This window comes from Doryrhamphus excisus, chromosome 1 (assembly GCF_030265055.1).
Source record: "Doryrhamphus excisus isolate RoL2022-K1 chromosome 1, RoL_Dexc_1.0, whole genome shotgun sequence".
In the NCBI taxonomy this organism is placed as follows: domain Eukaryota; kingdom Metazoa; phylum Chordata; class Actinopteri; order Syngnathiformes; family Syngnathidae; genus Doryrhamphus; species Doryrhamphus excisus.
Window position 1 is genome coordinate 22,130,416 of NC_080466.1, and position 17,172 is coordinate 22,147,587.

Genomic DNA, 17,172 nt, shown 5'->3' on the forward strand with positions numbered 1-17,172 from the left:
GGCCATAAAAATTAAAAATACTTCACTTCTAATAGGAAATATAACTTAATAGAGTGTACTCTTTTTATCCAGGCGGTGTCCAAAGTTTGGCCCTGATGCCATTTGTGACCCACATGTACATTCAAAACATTCATTGCAAACTGTCTTATATGGAATGACACCCCATTCTTTTCCACCAAGTCGCACTTTAATCATATTTCATACTTCCAGTAGTTGTGCAAGATCATGCTACTACATTAGTGCTAGTGCAGTCTACCTCTGTGTGGGTTTTTACACTAAAAGGTGCGGTCATTGTTCCCAAGTGATGCCATATCAGATGCATGTTAGACATGCAGTCTAAATGAACGATGGAGCCGTGTTAGGGATGTGTGCTTGTGAAGCAGAGGCAGGTTGGAGGATGAAGATTCAACCGTCCCCGTCCCGTGGTCCTGGAAGCTCTGCCTTTGCTAGGAATGCGCAGGAATGAGGGCGCTGTAAGAAGAAGACAGTATCATCATACATACAGGTGCATCAAAATGATCAGTGATTAAGGGGTTGAATAATTGTGGAAAGACAGTGAAAATGGCAAATATATTTCTTTCTTACTACATCGGTCTTTTGATTTGCTTGTGTTGTCACCACAGGAGATGTTGCCCACCTCCTCATTGGTAGAACTTGATTTCTGTGTCCACACAGTCAAAAAACAGGTTCCCCAATTCGTCGGCTGGTATGTCTCCATTCAACATTTCTGCGATCTCGCTCAGACACTGCGACTCCAGGTCCCTCAAAATCTCATAGACAGCAGAGCCCTTGTCCTGGAAAAAAATGGTGGTAAAACAACAGCAAAATTGGGGGGAAAAATATTTTTCACATAAGAAATCACGTGAATCCAATTCAGCCGTGCCAGAAAGCCAAAAATGTTAACACGTTTTTACGGTTTTACACTTGCAAAGAGGAGACACAGACAAAGTGTAACTGCCTCTGGGTCAGTGCATGCTGTCGGTTTTGAGTTCCTACCTATTTTCATTTTTGGTTCCTACCTAGCTGCATGTAATTTAATGAGGTGAAACTAATTGTCTGCCGTCAATCGTCAATTTCCGCACGTACATGTTCAATCGTTACACCCATAAAAAATAAGCTCACACTATTCAGAGCTCAAAGGCTAATAGGTGCTAAAAGTTAAAGATCATCTCTATAATTCCCTCCTAAGGCATGTGTGCAGCCATTAAGGTGCAGTATATGTGTTTTGTATTATTTTCATTTCAGTTTGCTGTGCCAGCTAATGTTAATCATGCATTGTGTTGCACATGTGATAGTTGTTTGTTAATGGTATGTTATGTAATGTGGCATGATGTGGCAAGTGTATTTGCACTACTGTAAAGAAAAAGGTTTCATGATAAGAAAACAAATTTGTAGATATAATGCTAGTGTATATTTGTGTATTATGTGACCAGTAATTTATTGTATTTTGTATCTATTCGAACCCCTTTTGGTTTTCACATTGTTTTTGCAATAAATCCATCAGTAAAACACAAGAACTAATTGCTGTCTGATCATTGCACATCCAAGGGAGTTACACAAAGTGTGGCAGTGACGGACACCACCTTCATGTTTTGCCATGAGTTATTTCTTGAATTCAATAGTGTTTCTCATCTCAAGTGTGAAATTTGGTATTTCAGTGCAATTTGTAGCCGAACAGATCCCGCATTGATCAACATTGAACAGCAGAACCTTAAGTTTACTGTACATTAGAGCAATGTATTTTATTGTCAGCGTAAAGCTGTATTTAGTGTTACTTGATACAGAGAGGTTAATTATGTCCTTGCCTGCTTTTCCCAACTACTATACATCAATCCACCCACCGGGTCGGTCTTCATGGTGTTTAGTGCCTCCTGGTGGGCCTTATACAGGTCATGTCTGCGGTCCACTCGGCCCTGAAAACGTGGCTGCTTCCTCACAGGATCGTCAGGGCCAAACTGCGGGGACATTACACTGAGGACTGGGGTGTAATCCTCAGAGAAGATGTAAGGCTTGAATATAGACCTGAAAGAGCAAAAGGGGGTTATTAACTGTATAAGGTTCCTAAAATATTATTATATGCTAATATATAACAGGTCATTAGCACTCAATAGGTTATTACTTAGGCCTATAAATATTTTTTAAATATTGTGCAATAAATATTTTACAATAACAATCATTTTAAAAATAATATTTGCACAAGCGAATCATATTTTTAATGACCTCTCATGGCCCACACTTTGGGACTCACTGGTCTACTCTATTAGGTAATTTGAGTGTAAAGCTATTTAAAGCATCCAATACATTACACGGATGAGACAACAGCTACAACGGGAAGTAACTGTCCATATAAAACCAACCGTTCACACGTGAGTCTTATTTTCTCGGATAATATCTGCAATATTGGGGAATACACATGTTATTTCATGTCTAGAGGGCTCTAATAATGTTAAATCCAGATTGTAAACAGGTTTTCTATGTTATAACTACAAAAGTATTGCATCCCGCAATCCTACTTTGCAGAAATTCACTCATCACGGTCGCGTCTGGAACCAACTAACCCCCATAAACAGGACAACTGTAATCACAAAAGTCAGAGGAGAACGTCAACATCAAGCTAGCATGAGTGTTAAAAGGGGTTACTGGCAGTGAACATAACCTCCATGAAAAGCGAGAATCTACTGTATTAGTGACCAACCTAGAGGGGTCCGGGGTAGCAGTGAAGAAATGGATGCAGGGCAGGCTAGGATCCCGGGGAAGGATAGACACCATGCTGCCTGTGGTGCAGAAACCTCCAGAGTCCATGCAGATGCCGCTGGGCTTGTCCCTCAGAATAGTCATCATTACCTCTGCCGTCATGGTCCCTGGACGAGACAGGATGGATGTGATTGTTCCTGCAGAATCTAATCGGTATGTACTGGATGTTTGGCAATATCATGGAGAAAGCCCCACCATCATGTTGCTCCAGTAGCTGTATGCCCCCGTTGTAGCGCTGTTTGGCTAGCTCCATCCTGGCGGGCGGCTTTTCAGGGCTGAACACTCGAGAGAAGTTGAACTCGGCTTCACCGTCCCACCAGCCCTCTGTCTGGGCCACGCTCCGCAGCTCCGGATGCTCAGCCGAGATCTCGGTGCCGATGGTCAATTGGTTGGAAATGTTCTTCACTCCCTCTGAGAAGAAACCAACACGAAAGGGTAATGGTTCACAATGTTAAAAGTGAACATTTGAGTGCAGAAATAGCAACAAAAGTTCATTTTCACAGATGTTTCATCCTGCACCCTTCATCCTCACCTGAGATTTTCTGTGCGACCCAGAGCCTGCCAGCGGTTTCCAGCACCCAGGCTTCATTCCGGTCCACCAGAAGAAAGGTGTTGTGGTAGCTGAAGGGTTCTGGATCCTCCCTGCACGGACCTCCTTGGCCGTGTTCCTCTAGCAAACCAGCGATGACAGTGAGGGCCGTCCAGGCACTGTCACCGCGCTCCAGACCCAGCCTGAGAAGCCAAAATGACGGTTGATGTTTGCTTGGAAATAACACCAGCAAAACACCGTACTACAACACCAGTCTTGCTTGGAAACTCATTATTATGGGACTATCTGTGAATGTAGCTTGTAGTAAAAACTCAGGACAGTAGGTGGCATCGTAACCCTTGTCTAGTTAAGGGAGAAACACGGCCACTTGCAACATATTTTTTTCACATCAAGGTGTAAAGCTGTGCGCCTTTCAGTTAGATGGTTAGATGGTTAGATGGTGTGGCCCGGGGGCCATTCCCAGCCCGCGGCTGTTTTTTTAATTTTTATTTAAGTAACATTGTAAAAATATAATTGAACAAAAAAGCTTAAAAAATAATTCTAAAAATAGAAAAATCAGGAATAATTTCATGAAAATGAAGGAAATTTGATTGCGGAAAAAGTAATAATTATAGGTTATAGGTAATAATTATAGGTTATCGATAAGGGGTCTCGGTCTCGGGCTGATATTGGGGGCATGATACCTGGCCTGATACCAGACAAACCATGTGATGATTTTATTATACTATACTATTTAATCATGAGCTTATTATCACGTATTATTTAATAATTGCAAAAATATTTCAACAATAATATTTTATCAACAGTCTTATCTTATCAATGTCTGTAGTCCTCATTAATGGTGATAAAACGTTCCATTTCTAATATTCTGTTTGCTATTTTCCCTATTTGTCTTTCGCCGGGAGTGTCAACCGCTGACATGTTGACAGAGCACAGACGGCAGCAAAACAAACGCTGTGTTCACGCTCGTGCGCTGTTCTCTGATTGGTTGTTTCACGGGCACGATACCAGAGCAGCGCGCTCTGAGTGGACAGCTACGGGGGCTGATACTGACATGGTTAAACTCTATAGTTTATCAGTATCACTGCCCTGGGCTTTGACACAGTATCATTTCGGCCTTTTCCCGTATCATTCATGGGCGCTTTCTAGGGTACAGGGCCAATTAATACTGTAGTATGTGATAATTAGGGATGTCAGACCTGATATCAGCATAAAAAAATGCAATATCGGTATCAGATTTTTTTTCCCAATCATGAAAACTGATACTTCTGAACACAACATATTTGTGTTCATTCCACCACAGGAGATATGTCATGTTACACATATCAGTATCAAAATCAGCTTATATCAGTATTGGAAATTGAGAGTTGGACGATATCGGCGTATCGGTTTTCTGCATAAAAGCCAATATTGGACATCCCTTGTAATATTCATTCATTCATTTTCTACCGCTTATCCTCACGAGGGTCGTGGTGGGTGCTGGAGCCTATCCCAGCTGTCTTGGGGCGAGAGGCGGGGTCCACCCTGGACTGGTGGCCAGCCAATCACAGGGCACATATAGACAAACAACCATTCACACTCACATTCATACCTATGGACAATTTGGAGTGGCCAATTAACCTAGCATGTTTTTGGAATGTGGGAGGAAACCGGAGTACCCGGAGAAAAGCCACGCATGCACGGGGAGAACATGCAAACTCCACACAGAGATGGCTGAGGGTGGCTTTGAAATCCTGAGTAATAATGTCATGAAAATAAAGTCAAAATACTATGATGAAGAAGATTTACAAGAAGAAAGTCATTGGAAAATGTAAAAAAACAAAAAAAAAACAAAGCAACAGAAACAAAAAGCAACAAAAAACAGCTGTAATTGTACAAGATAAAAAAATAATGTAATTTTTGTAGCTTATAGTCGAGAAAAATTTTGGGAAAAGTAGGCTGCGGAAAACTTTATAGAATAAAGTCCAAATATTATGGAAATACAGTCAAAATATCCTGAAAATAACACTAATAAAGATCATTTGAGAAGAAAGAATGTTTAAACGGTAAAACTATTCAAAAAACAGCCCTTGCATCTTTTCATTTTTCAGTACGTGGCCCTCGATGGAAAAAGTTTGGACACCCCTGAGTTAGATGAGTGCTTGTTCAAGTCTACGTCCCACACACACAAAATACTACCCCTAATACTAATACTGATGATGAGCACTTACCTCACAAGGTCCATGCCCAACAAAGCCTCCCCAGGAGTAACATCCTCCCGAGTCCAGACGGCCTCGTTCCCAATACAAACTCCCTGGTCATTGGCTCCCATTTCAGCCCCCCATAACCACGCCGGTTTGCTGAGGATGACGGCGTGGGTCTGCTCCACCTGAGGGATCTGGATGTAGGTACACTACATGTGACAAGAAAAGCACCAGATCAGAAAGACACAATACAGCTATACTGTTATACTGACAGCCGTCAATCATCCCTCCAGTGTGAAGGTTCCCCTCCCCAGTATTATTAGATATATTGATAATACTACTGTATAACGCTGTATAACATTATTATCAATACTGGGGAGGGGAACCTTCACACTGGAGGGATGATTGACGGCTGTCAGTCATCCACAAAGGTCTTACCTCCAGCATGGTGCCTGCAGGGTGAGACACTGCAGGGTAGTGGACCACCTCCTGCACCTCATCTCGGGGACGGTCAGAGTTCTTGCCAAAAATGACGTGGTCGTCACGGGAGCCGGGGGGCAAGGAAACAAAGCAGTCACATGACATGGGGTCCTCTGCCATGCTGTAAACAAAACAACCCAAAATTCAATATCTGCAATTTTCTTGGTGTGTCTTTCATGGACATTGTTAGGTCCACTCTAGGGGGACATAGTATCAATACCAAGGGCATTTTCAGTATCAGATAAATACTACGTACTATATACTTGTAGTAGTAATTGTAGTACAGCCAATTGTATGTAATAATAGGGAATATTTGTATTATTGATTGATATTGTTACATTGTTTTATATTGAGGTATTTATATACATTATAATCTCTCCCCTGTCTTTTATTTTGGTTTTAGACTTATCCTTCATTTATTGCAGTTAATTGGTTCCAGACCCGACCGCAAAGTAGGACTCCTCATTTATAAATTGAATATTTCATCGTTACAGCATGGAAAACCTTTACAGCCTTCTATATTGTTTTTAACATTATTAGAGATGTCTAGACATGAAACAACACCCCTATAGTCGCCTTTAGACACCCAATATTGCTTTTAGCTCGGCATGAGTCACGGCTGCAACAGCATCATTGTGCCTTCTATGCCCTATATTAGTATTTTAGGTCATTTGGACATTTTTATGCTTGAAATTGCTTAATTTAGGCACAAAATATTTAACATCTTCTTGAATGTGCATCATTTATGACTAATAATAGCTCATATCTGACCACAAAACAACGTGATTTATTCATATATTTTTGAAAAACATGATTGGCTGGCGACCAGTCCAGGGTGTACCCCGCCTCTCGCCCGAAGACAGCTGGGATAGGCTCCAGCATCCCAGCGATCCTCGTGAGGATAAGCGGTAGAATGAATAAATGAATGATAGTGGAGAGGGATTACTGTAAACATGTAATCATATTCAACAAATTCAAGGCAAAATGACAACATCCTTCAAGTTTGCGGTGTCGCCCACGCATTACTAGCTATTAACGGTGTATATTAGAGAGTATTCAAAACCTTTTCCTGTTACATGAAATCAGGCTTAAACTTGGATTATATGTCCATGTAGTCCCCTGCAGTTCTCTACTGAAACGCTAGTGCTTTTTTCGGGAGAGTCAACTAAGCAAGGTATTAGCTTGTTAGCATCCTTCGTCACGAGTAAACTATGGTCATTAAAGAGAGACGAGGAGTGTTGGAACTAATATTAATGTGAACAAGGAGGCGTGTGGTTGAATCCCGCTAGCCTCCAAACAGTAAGTACGGTGGGAAACTCCATTCCTTTGACTGACTCGAGTTTTTATGAGCCACTCCCTCGATTCACTGGTCACACAAAGCAAGGTCAGCAGCCTGCGAGTACCCATGACTCACTGACACACGAGTCTTCGTCGAGTACCCGTGAGTCGGTGAAACGCCAGGATAAAAAAGTTTTGAAAAACTCGCTCATGCATTGCCGAGTCATATTTGATCTTAAGCGTTGCCATAACGATCCTATTCGTATCGTAATTTCACCCAATCAATACAAATCTCACGACGTAGGACACGTTGGACAATAGTCCTTCAATATATGGCTGCTAGCAAACACAAACAGGATACAGCCAGCTGGAGGTGCTGTTCTGCCAGTGGCTGCTTTTCTTCCTCCGAACGACGCGTTTATTTAATGGGAAGACTACATTATAAACTACACTACACATGACATGCGGCAATACTTTACTGTAGAAGACGGTCCTCGGGGGTGTCTCATCGGCTATGTATGATGTTTTTTTCTCAAAATACGACCATTTTAAGGTTCCGGTTCAATAATTTGCCATTTCACACCTGGCAACACGGGTTGCCAACACCGGCTGTTCAATCCTCCTCGCCTTGCCGAGTGAAATGCGAGTTTCCACGACACACTGCTAATATTCGTCAAGTACTGCTAGAAGAAGAGATTCCACAAGATTACCCTGAGAGCAGAACGCAGAGCATGTCTTTCACACCACACACTCAGGATTAGGAGGCAGTCTTGTGCACTTTATTGACTGTAATCTGCACAAATCCGACGTCCTCGTTGTCTCATTTGCGTCAACGAAGAGCTTTTTAAATCGTCAATACAATGAGCGAAATGTGGCTGCATGGCACACATGTAACGCATGGATGTTTGTAAGAAGGTCTGGAAACAAACGTTCGGTTCCTCTCTGGTTCCTCGTCTTTATCGAGCTGGAACTGTCGCCTCATGTCACCTCGCCATTTTTTGGTGAGAGTGACACATTCCCAGTTCCAAAGCGTATGCAAACTATAGCTACACTATGGATATTACTACATAAAGCATTTATTTACCTTTCCGTTATTGACAGTCGCTGACAGTCAGCCGGGAGAGGGCAGGTTCAAGACACGTCTGTCACGTGACCGGGAAATCCTCAAGCAAGGCAGGGGTGTCCCAAGTGCGGCCCGGGGGCCGTTTCAAGCCTGCAGCAATTTTTTTTTAATTCTAAAGAATGCAACACTGAAAAACAACAGCAATAGAATGAAATAAAGAAATGAGTAAAAGAGGTGAGAAAAAAGGAAAATGTGGACTCAAAACAACAATAGCCAAGCAGTGACATGTAATGCAAAGCTGAAGGTCATAGGTCATACTTGTCAAGAGGCCACACAGGTCCAAGTTGTAACATGGGATATTTCCAAAGCCTGTGAAAAAACTAGTTTATTGTGCAGAAATTGAGGTAACAAACGAAAGCATAAAAAATACAAATGTAAAGCATTGAAAGGACCCATTGAAAGACCTTGTGATGACATGTAGTACTCTACACTGGTCACTAGGTGGCTGCAATGTTACAGTGTTGAGACAATGGCCACTACAGGAAGTACTGTACAGAAACAGGAAGTAAAAAAGGAACAATAAGAAGGAATTCTCCCAATAGCCACTATGTATCAATGTTATGTCATTCATTCATTCATTTTCTACCGCTTATCCTCATGAGTGTCGCGGGGGTGCTGGAGCCTATCCCAGCTTTCTTTGGGCGAGATGCGGGGTACACCCTGGACTGGTGGCCAGCCAATCACAGGGCACATATAGACAAACAACCATTCACACTCACATTCATACCTATGGACAATTTGGAGTGACCAATTAACCTAGCATGTTTTTGGAATGTGGGAGGAAACCGGAGTACCCGGAGAAAACCCACGCATGCACGGGGAGAACATGCAAACTCCACACAGAGATTGCCGGGGGTGGAATTGAACTCAGGTCTCCTAGCTGGGAGGTAACCACTTGACCGCCATGCAGCCTCATGTTATGTCATTTTTTCCATTATTATGTCTACTATATTGGGTAATCCAAGTGTAAGGGTGACTATAGGGGTGTTATTTCATGTCTAGAGGGCTCTAATATTGCTCTAATAACAGGGCTCTAATAAAAAACATATTTAGAAGGTTGTAAATATGTTTTCAATGCAATCCATATTATTTATATTTGGTGTCTATTCTATCTATTTATTCTCCATATTATTATTATTATTATTTATTATTACTTATCTTCTTTTGTGTCTGTTATTATATGGGAGCCAGGCAACGACATTTCGTTGGCAATTTCACTACTGTGTTTTGTGCAATGACAATAAAGGGAGTCTATCTATCTATTATATAGCACATTTTACAAACAGTGTTTATAAATAATAAAATAGTAAAAGCAATAAGATGAAACAATAAGCTAAAACTAAGATGAGTAAAACAATCAAAAATAAACACAATACAAGACAAATAGAAGATACAGAGGAGAGGATGTGAAGTGGATTTTCTTTATGCTTGAGGTTCCAAGCAATAATTCAATCTGTGCTGACAATAGAAAAGAGAAAAAGAATTCCACGTGTAATCGCATCTACCTGTCCGACTGCATTGCAGCATGTATGTCCTTGTCGCCGTCCAAACCAGAATGCATTGAAGCGAATAGACACATTTAAAATGGTGACTCACGCTTCACTTATTAGTCAGTTTATGAGAAGCCGAATGACACGTATGACGTGTACATTTGGTACAGTCTTTTGTTTCCAGATTGTTGGCACATTCGGAATGCTGGAGGCAACTGAAATGAATTCTTGAGAGGTTTTTGAGGAGACAACGTGTTACCTGAATGGCGCTCAGCCACTTCCACGCCCCTGTCGGCCTTTCATCTGCTGGAGTGTGCTGACAGACACCACACATCCTGTCTGTTCGTACACACAAACAGTCAAAAACACCATGGGAAGTAAACACCCACCTGAGTCATGAGATCACGCACACACGCAGGAACGCACAAACACAAGCAAACACGTAAATCCAGCCATGCGTTGAACGAATATGCACATTTTGTGTTGAAGCCACAAACATTGACAAAAGGGATGGCAGAAACAACAACAGCAACATCAAGTTCACCAACAAAGACTAGAAAGCCCCTGCTGAAACAGAGAAACAACAAAGGAAATCGCCAAGAACTGCACTGTATATCCACATCAAGTGTGTCCAAACTTTTTCCAGCAAGGGCCACATAGTGAACAATGAAAGGACCCAAGGGCCACAATATATGCATCTCAGCTTTATGGTGTAGGAGAAAAAGCCAATTATTAGTATCAACTTAGCTCTCATGTCTCCTGTGGTAGAATAAACACATATGTGTTGTATCCAGCATTTTCATCATTGGGAAAAAAATCAGATCCCGATATCAACGAATAACGCATTTTTATGCTGATATCAGGCCGATAATTATCGGTACCGATACAATTAATCCTCACATTTTTGTAGTTTGCAACTATAGTTTGACGGATGGAAAACAATTTGAAATGCATATAATCAGTAAATGGGCTGCACAGTGGTCGAGTGGCTAGCGCGCTTACCTCACTGCTACGAGACCTGAGTTCAATTCCACCCATCTCTGTGCGCCGTTTGCATGTTCTCCCCGTGCATGCGTGGCTTTTCTCCGGGTACTCCGGTTTCCTCCCCACATTCCAAAAACATGCTAGGTTAATTGGCCACTCCAAATTGTCCATAGGTATGAATGTGAGTGTGAATGGTTGTTTGTCTATATGTGCCCTGTGATTGGCTGGCTACCAGTCCAGGGTGTACCCCGCCTCTCGCCACTCGCTAGAAGACAGCTGGGATAGGCTCCAGCACACCCGCGACCCTCGTGAGGATAAGCGGTAGAAAATGAATGAATTAATGCAGGGACCTTGTAGCATGTGAAATGCGGTGTAAACAAAGAATGCCAGGAGTGTAAAGGTGACTATAGGCATGTTATTTCAACTCTACAGGGTTCTAATAATGTTAACGGATATCTATTATGCTATTGGGCCCTTTGTATTGAGTTGTGTACTCCTATGGAGCAGCTACACACAATAACCAGCACAGAAGACTTTATAGTTCTACCAGAATCTGCACCCATTCATTGTATTTCTTTGGAATTCGTGGTTCCCGTGAAAACGGTCTGTTTTAATGTATCCCGCCCACAGCCCGCCTCCAGGCACGCCCACTCCTCTGTGGTTAAACGGAAAAGGAATTGATAATAAAAGACTATTTATCTTTTTAATGGGCTTTTAACATATGTGTTGTATCCCGAATCCAATTGGGAAGTAGAGACTGGACGGTCCGAAGTTTCTCAAGACGTCTCTCAATGGTAGCTTTAGCATTTTGGCGTTTTTTACAGCACGGTAACTGAATGTGGCGGGATATTAGGAACCCGGTTCCCTGTAAGCAAGCGCTTTTGCGCCATAAAATAAACACAGTTCAGGGCTCTACGTTAAAAACCAAAATGACTTGCCCATGGGGAATCCTTAAGGTGAGAACTACTTGCCCAAACTTGCCCCATGTAAAATGAAAAGACTGCCATAATGATATCATCTCATTTTTGTGGCATCACATGAGAATCTCAAATAAAGATGAAATGATGATCATTTCTTGTGGTCGTTTTCCTACATAGATCATGACGTTGCATGGAAATCTGGATTGTCAAGAGACCTTTAGGCACTTTGCCATGATAAATAAAAGTACATATATATGTACATATATATATTTAGCATCAATATATGTTGATAATTCATCAGATAATAGTACTGATGCATTGTATTTGGAGGAATGTCTGAAACGTATGTTAACATAGCATGCCATACTACCTTACACATGGTAGTCGTAGTAAGCAGTGATATTTAGAAGTTGTGCACCACAATGAAACATTATTTGAATAGACACATTTGTGTACTAGTAAAGTGTTTTTAATCCAGAAAAAAATGCTCAATGGTCAAACAATAATTTGTGAAGCAAAGGTGAGAAAAATCCACAGAGAAATGGAAGCGCTAGATTTTGTAGCTTGTGCAAAATCAGCACTTGGTATTGGATCTAATGGGTGGTGTTTCATTGTGACCACTTCAAATTGTCACAGCAATGTGATTCACTCACCTGTGCCATCATTTGATTTGCTGCCGCTAATAAAATACTTGTTTAGGAGGCACTGCTTCATCACTTTTTGGGGTTTTCCTTCACAAGTTGTTGAAGAATTAGACCATGTTGGCAGGGACGCCATGATAGATGTTTTCCTAGTCAAACGATCGCTGATTGGTTGATCGCGAACAAGAACGGGTGTGGGTAAAACGCGGACTTCGGACCGCGGTCTAAATAAACGATTCTGATTGGTCCATTTCAAGATTTGCAAGGATTGGTTTGCAAATTACCAGCGGAATTACGCAGTCCGTGTTTAACCAACACCCAACAAGAACCGCTTTTAAAAAAACTCTTGGCAGTATGGCATGCCAAAGTGCACTTGCCCGACGGGAATATCACTGATTGGATTTAGGTTGCCCAAATTTTGTTTTAACTTGCCCCGGGCCATCGGTACATCGTTATTGTCGAGCCCTGCAGTTAGGACACTGGTAAATTGTTACTTACTGCTTGTTCAGTCCACACCACCAAGTAACGTTAGATAGGCGTCAGCTAGTCCAGCTGCATACTGGTCCATGTTCACAAAACAGTCCAGTGATAAATGAGAGAACAGAGAGAAGAGCAGACACGCGAACACGCATACGTATAATGCATGCATAGCAATTTATCCAGGACGTCATCATTATTGACCTGTTTTTTTGTTTGTTCGATCCGTCGATTTATCCGTTATTGTGACAGACCGATAAGGGAGGCACTTGCAGTACTCTCCTTTACAAATGTAAAGCATTGAGAGGACCCATTGAAAGACCCTGTGATGACATGTAGTACTCTACACTGGTCACTGGGCGGCTATAATGTTACATTGTTGAGACAATAGCCACCACAGGAAGTACTGTGCAGAAACAAGAAGTAAAAAAGGAACAATAAGAAGGGACTCTCCCAATAGTAACATGTGTGAGTCAATGTTATATCATATTTTCTCTTATTATGTCTATTATATTGGATAATCCAAGTATAAGGGTGACTGTAGGGGTGTTATTTCATGTCTAGAGGGCTCTAATATTGCTTGAATAACAGGGCTCTAATAAAACCATATTTAGAAGGTTGTAAATATGTTTTCAATGCAATCTTTATTATTTATATAGCACATTTTCGATCAGTCGATATATCCGTTATTGTGACAGACCGATAAGGGAGGCACTTGCAGTACTCTCCTCATCCTGAAGGGGTGGAGGCATGCGTGGGCTGGAAAGTGCTGCTGTCCTTCCATAGAGAAGAAAAGCCAGAGCCATCAGCGGGGAAAGTCACGTATTTCTCCCTGGCGCCCTCTCGTTTTGTTTCCTGTATTTCAAAAACAGCAGCAGCACCGACAGACCAGACTCATTAAATTATTTAAATGATACTTATATGAATATTATAAATTATTATTTTACACCAAATAATATTATGTATATTATTTTGTGTAAATGTGCGTGTGTCTTCCTGGAGGATTAATGGTAAGCGAAGTAAAATGCATGGTATCGATATGCATCTGGCGTGCACAAACGTTATATTTTCAGTTGTTCCGATGTACTGCACCTGCATCTCATATCAAAAAATGAAAAAATCATGCTTCGTTTATCATCAAATCATCATAACTTTAAAGCCAAGAAAAATGATTAAGAAAACAAGACGCATTAAAGCAATTGGAAATCTCCCGGCAATTAAAGTTGTGGTTAAAAGGCAGAAGAGGAGGAAGATGTGAGGAGAAGATGGGCGGCATCAGTCGCGCAGACGAGTAATGACGGCGCCACCGCTGTTTAACAATCAAAGATGGGAGGTGGAGGCTCGCAAGGAAGTCTCTTCTGGGAAAATACAGGTGTTTGCTTCAATCAAAGCGCAGCTTGCCGAAATGACGGGTTTGAAGTTGAAAGAGGAGGCAGGAGGAGACAGGGGGGTGGGGGGGGTTGTTGCGATGAGTGAGGGCCTGTTTGAGAAAAAAAGTACCTTACTTAAGACAACTGTAGCCAGGCTGCCCTATGGGACTGGAAATCATTAACAAGGATAAGAAAATTGATATCTCTGGTGGTTACTAGTGCTTACCAACGAGTAAGTAACAAGTAAGGCTTTAACCTCGATCTTTCAAGGCTGCCATTTTGGAAGGCGACATGAGGGAATGTTCCTGTGGGACTTCACAAAGTCTGAGGGTAGTCCTTTGTGAGTGAGAGCTCAACTTTGGGACATCTAGTACATTAAACATTCATTCATTCATTTTCTACCGCTTATCCTCACTAGGGTCGCGGGGGTGCTGGAGCCTATCCCAGCTGTCTTCGGGCGAGAGGTGGGGTACACCCTGGACTGGTGCTAAAAACAATCCAATGTAGACCAGCTATTGCTTTTTTTTTCAATAAAAATTAAACTTGGTACTTGTCCTATATTTCTAAGGTACCTTTCGGGTGTAAAGTTGCTGTGTGATGATTTTAGTGAAGATGACACCGTGAGTCAGACTATCAAATTGAGTAATGACCTCCTGCTATTTCCGACTGGTTGAAAAAAAAAGACCAGCTATCTCAAGAACACCGTCACGTCCTAGCTTTCAGAGCCTCCGTGTGATGTTGCAATCATGCCAATTCACTCAAATTCATCCAATCCCTGCAATCGAATTTGCATGGCCCACCCACAATCTCACTTCCTTGTTTACATTGACATAGATGTGGATTGTCTCTCATTTACCAGCAGCATTCACCGCTTCCCTTAAAGGGGACCCACTATACCCATTTTTCGGCCCTTTGTGTTGAGTTGTGGACTCCTATAGAGCAGCTACACACAATAACCAGCACAGAAAGTTTTCTAGTTCTTCCAGAATGGGCACCTATTCAGCTGTATTTCGTTTTGGATTTTGTGCGATCTGTTTTAATGTATTCCACCCACGGCCCGCCTCCAGCCACACTCGCTCCGCTGTGGTTGGCACTCCCGAGTGCTTAGAAGGACCCAACTTTGTAGGAGCTGATAAAAAGTATAGGAGTTGATCATAAACGGCGATTTTTCTTTTTAAAATGTCCGCTTTTAACATGCCGCCATATTTGTTGGATCCCAAATCCGACCCAAAAGTAGAGACTGGACAGTCCAAAAGTTCTCAAGAAAAGAGGTTACTTCAAGATGTCTCTCAGTGGTAAGTAGCTTTAGCATTTTAGCGTTATGTTTTCTACAGCATTGGTAACGACTAATGTGTTTTTTTGCGGGACTATGAGGCTATGGTGGCTATGAGCAACGCCGCTTCCTGTATGCACACTCTATAATGCTACACAGACAAGCGCTTTTGCTCCATGACTTACACAGAATAAAGACAGTTAGGACACTGGTACATTGCATTGTTACTTACTCTTCCACACCACCAAGCAACGCTGGAAAGGTGTCGAGCTTCAGAACGTTTGTGGGCTAGTCTAGGTACAAACCGGCCCATGTTCACAAAACATTCCAAATTAAAATGCATTTATTTTGCTTGTAGGGAATCAGGAAGCATCTTTAGGCCCGTTGCCTAAATTAAGCATTTTCAAGCATGAAAATGAGTACGTATTCTAATATGTTGTAAGTGTGTAAGTGCCAATTTACTGAGACAATAGCCATCACAGAAAGTGCTGTAGAGAACAGGAAGTAAAAAAAAAACAAAAAGGAAGTTTCCCAAACATGTTTGAGTCTATAGTATGTTTTATTTGATTTTATGATGTCTACTATATCAGGTAATAGGAGTGTAAAAGTGACCATAGCTGTGTTATTTCATGTCTAGTGGGCTGAATGTTAAAAAACGTATCAGATGCTATAACTGTGAAAACATTCCGTTCGTAAATAAAAAATGAGTCAGTGTACAGCTGGCCTAGAACGTGCCATTTCTATAGTAATGTACCTTGATAGTAGATTTTCAACTGTGAAAGCTTTTCTGGTATTTGTATTAATGTTGTGGCTGAATAAAGTCTGCTGTATTCGGCACGTGTTTGTGTTCCATGGTGGTAAGATGCTTTCTCAGTCTTTTTGTTAGTTGCATTTGCGACATAATTATTTATTGGTCAACAAATTTCCCTATTATATTACACAAAGGGAAAATCACAATGATTTCTTGCAACTTTTGCTTTTTCCTGCAATTTTAGCACAATAAACACCTGAAAAAAACCACTGCAACTTCCATTGTAAATTTGGGGGAAAATTAGGCATCTCAAAAAAGTCCCTGGCGCAGGGGGGGCTGTTTGAAACCCGTGAGTTTAACATGCAAGTAAGGCCTATTTGGTTGGACTTGTTGAAATTCTGTGCTTTTGGGCGTTAAGGTGACCAAAAACCCTGAAAAAAATGGATTGCATCAAATCAAATCAACTTTATTTGTAGAGCACTTTTCCTGCAAGGAGATGCAACACAAAGTGCTTTACAGAATTAAAACAATTTCCACAATTAAAAAGGAAAACAATGAAGCAAAAAGAAAGCCCCTCCTTCCCACCCTCCATACTAGACCCACACACACACACACACACGCAAGCACACAATCACACACAGTAGGGAGACATGGCATGGCACTGAGGAACAAGGAAACGCCACCTTTGGGGCCGTCTACACTGGGAGGAGCTGCAGGCCATGCCATCGGAGGACCAGCACCCGGGCCCCCCGACTCCGATAGACGGGGCGGACCCCCAGCCGGCCGTGTCGAAGGGACCCAAGGATGGCACCCCCACAGCCCCCAGTGTGGAGGACCCCCCTGAGGAAACACTGGAGTTAGAAGCTAAAGACTAAGAGCATAAAATAGGACTAAAAGA

The 17,172-nt window shown here is 41.9% G+C and overlaps 1 protein-coding gene across 2 annotated transcripts; it reads right to left on the reverse strand.

Annotated features, from left to right (window-relative positions):
* Positions 1-177: 177 nt before the first annotated feature.
* scrn2 (secernin 2) lies at positions 178-8,431 on the reverse strand. Of its 2 annotated transcripts, none has more exons than XR_009130184.1 (9): positions 8,330-8,431; positions 5,926-6,088; positions 5,515-5,696; positions 3,287-3,486; positions 2,950-3,165; positions 2,696-2,861; positions 1,842-2,022; positions 586-794; positions 178-471 (listed from the first exon to the last, which is right to left on the reverse strand). XR_009130184.1 is itself a non-coding variant. In XM_058076056.1 (9 exons), exons 2-8 carry the CDS (start codon positions 6,085-6,087, stop codon positions 642-644), a joined length of 1,260 nt encoding a protein of 419 aa, XP_057932039.1. In that variant the 5' UTR covers position 6,088; positions 8,330-8,431; the 3' UTR covers positions 178-471; positions 638-641. The 2 variants fall into 2 exon arrangements, 1 of the variants encoding a protein (XP_057932039.1); XM_058076056.1 differs by having other exon boundaries at positions 638-794.
* Positions 8,432-17,172: the final 8,741 nt, after the last annotated feature.

Bases quoted from the DNA above. Each gene is read 5' to 3' on its own strand.
- scrn2 (XM_058076056.1), bottom strand. From the start codon at position 6,087: ATGGCAGAGGACCCCATGTCATGTGACTGCTTTGTTTCCTTGCCCCCC. The intron at 5,697-5,925 runs GTAAGACCTTTG...TGTCACATGTAG, and splicing joins CTGCAGGCACCATGCTGGAG to TGTACCTACATCCAGATCCC. The intron at 2,862-2,949 runs GTGGGGCTTTCT...TGTCTCGTCCAG, and splicing joins GCTACTGGAGCAACATGATG to GGACCATGACGGCAGAGGTA.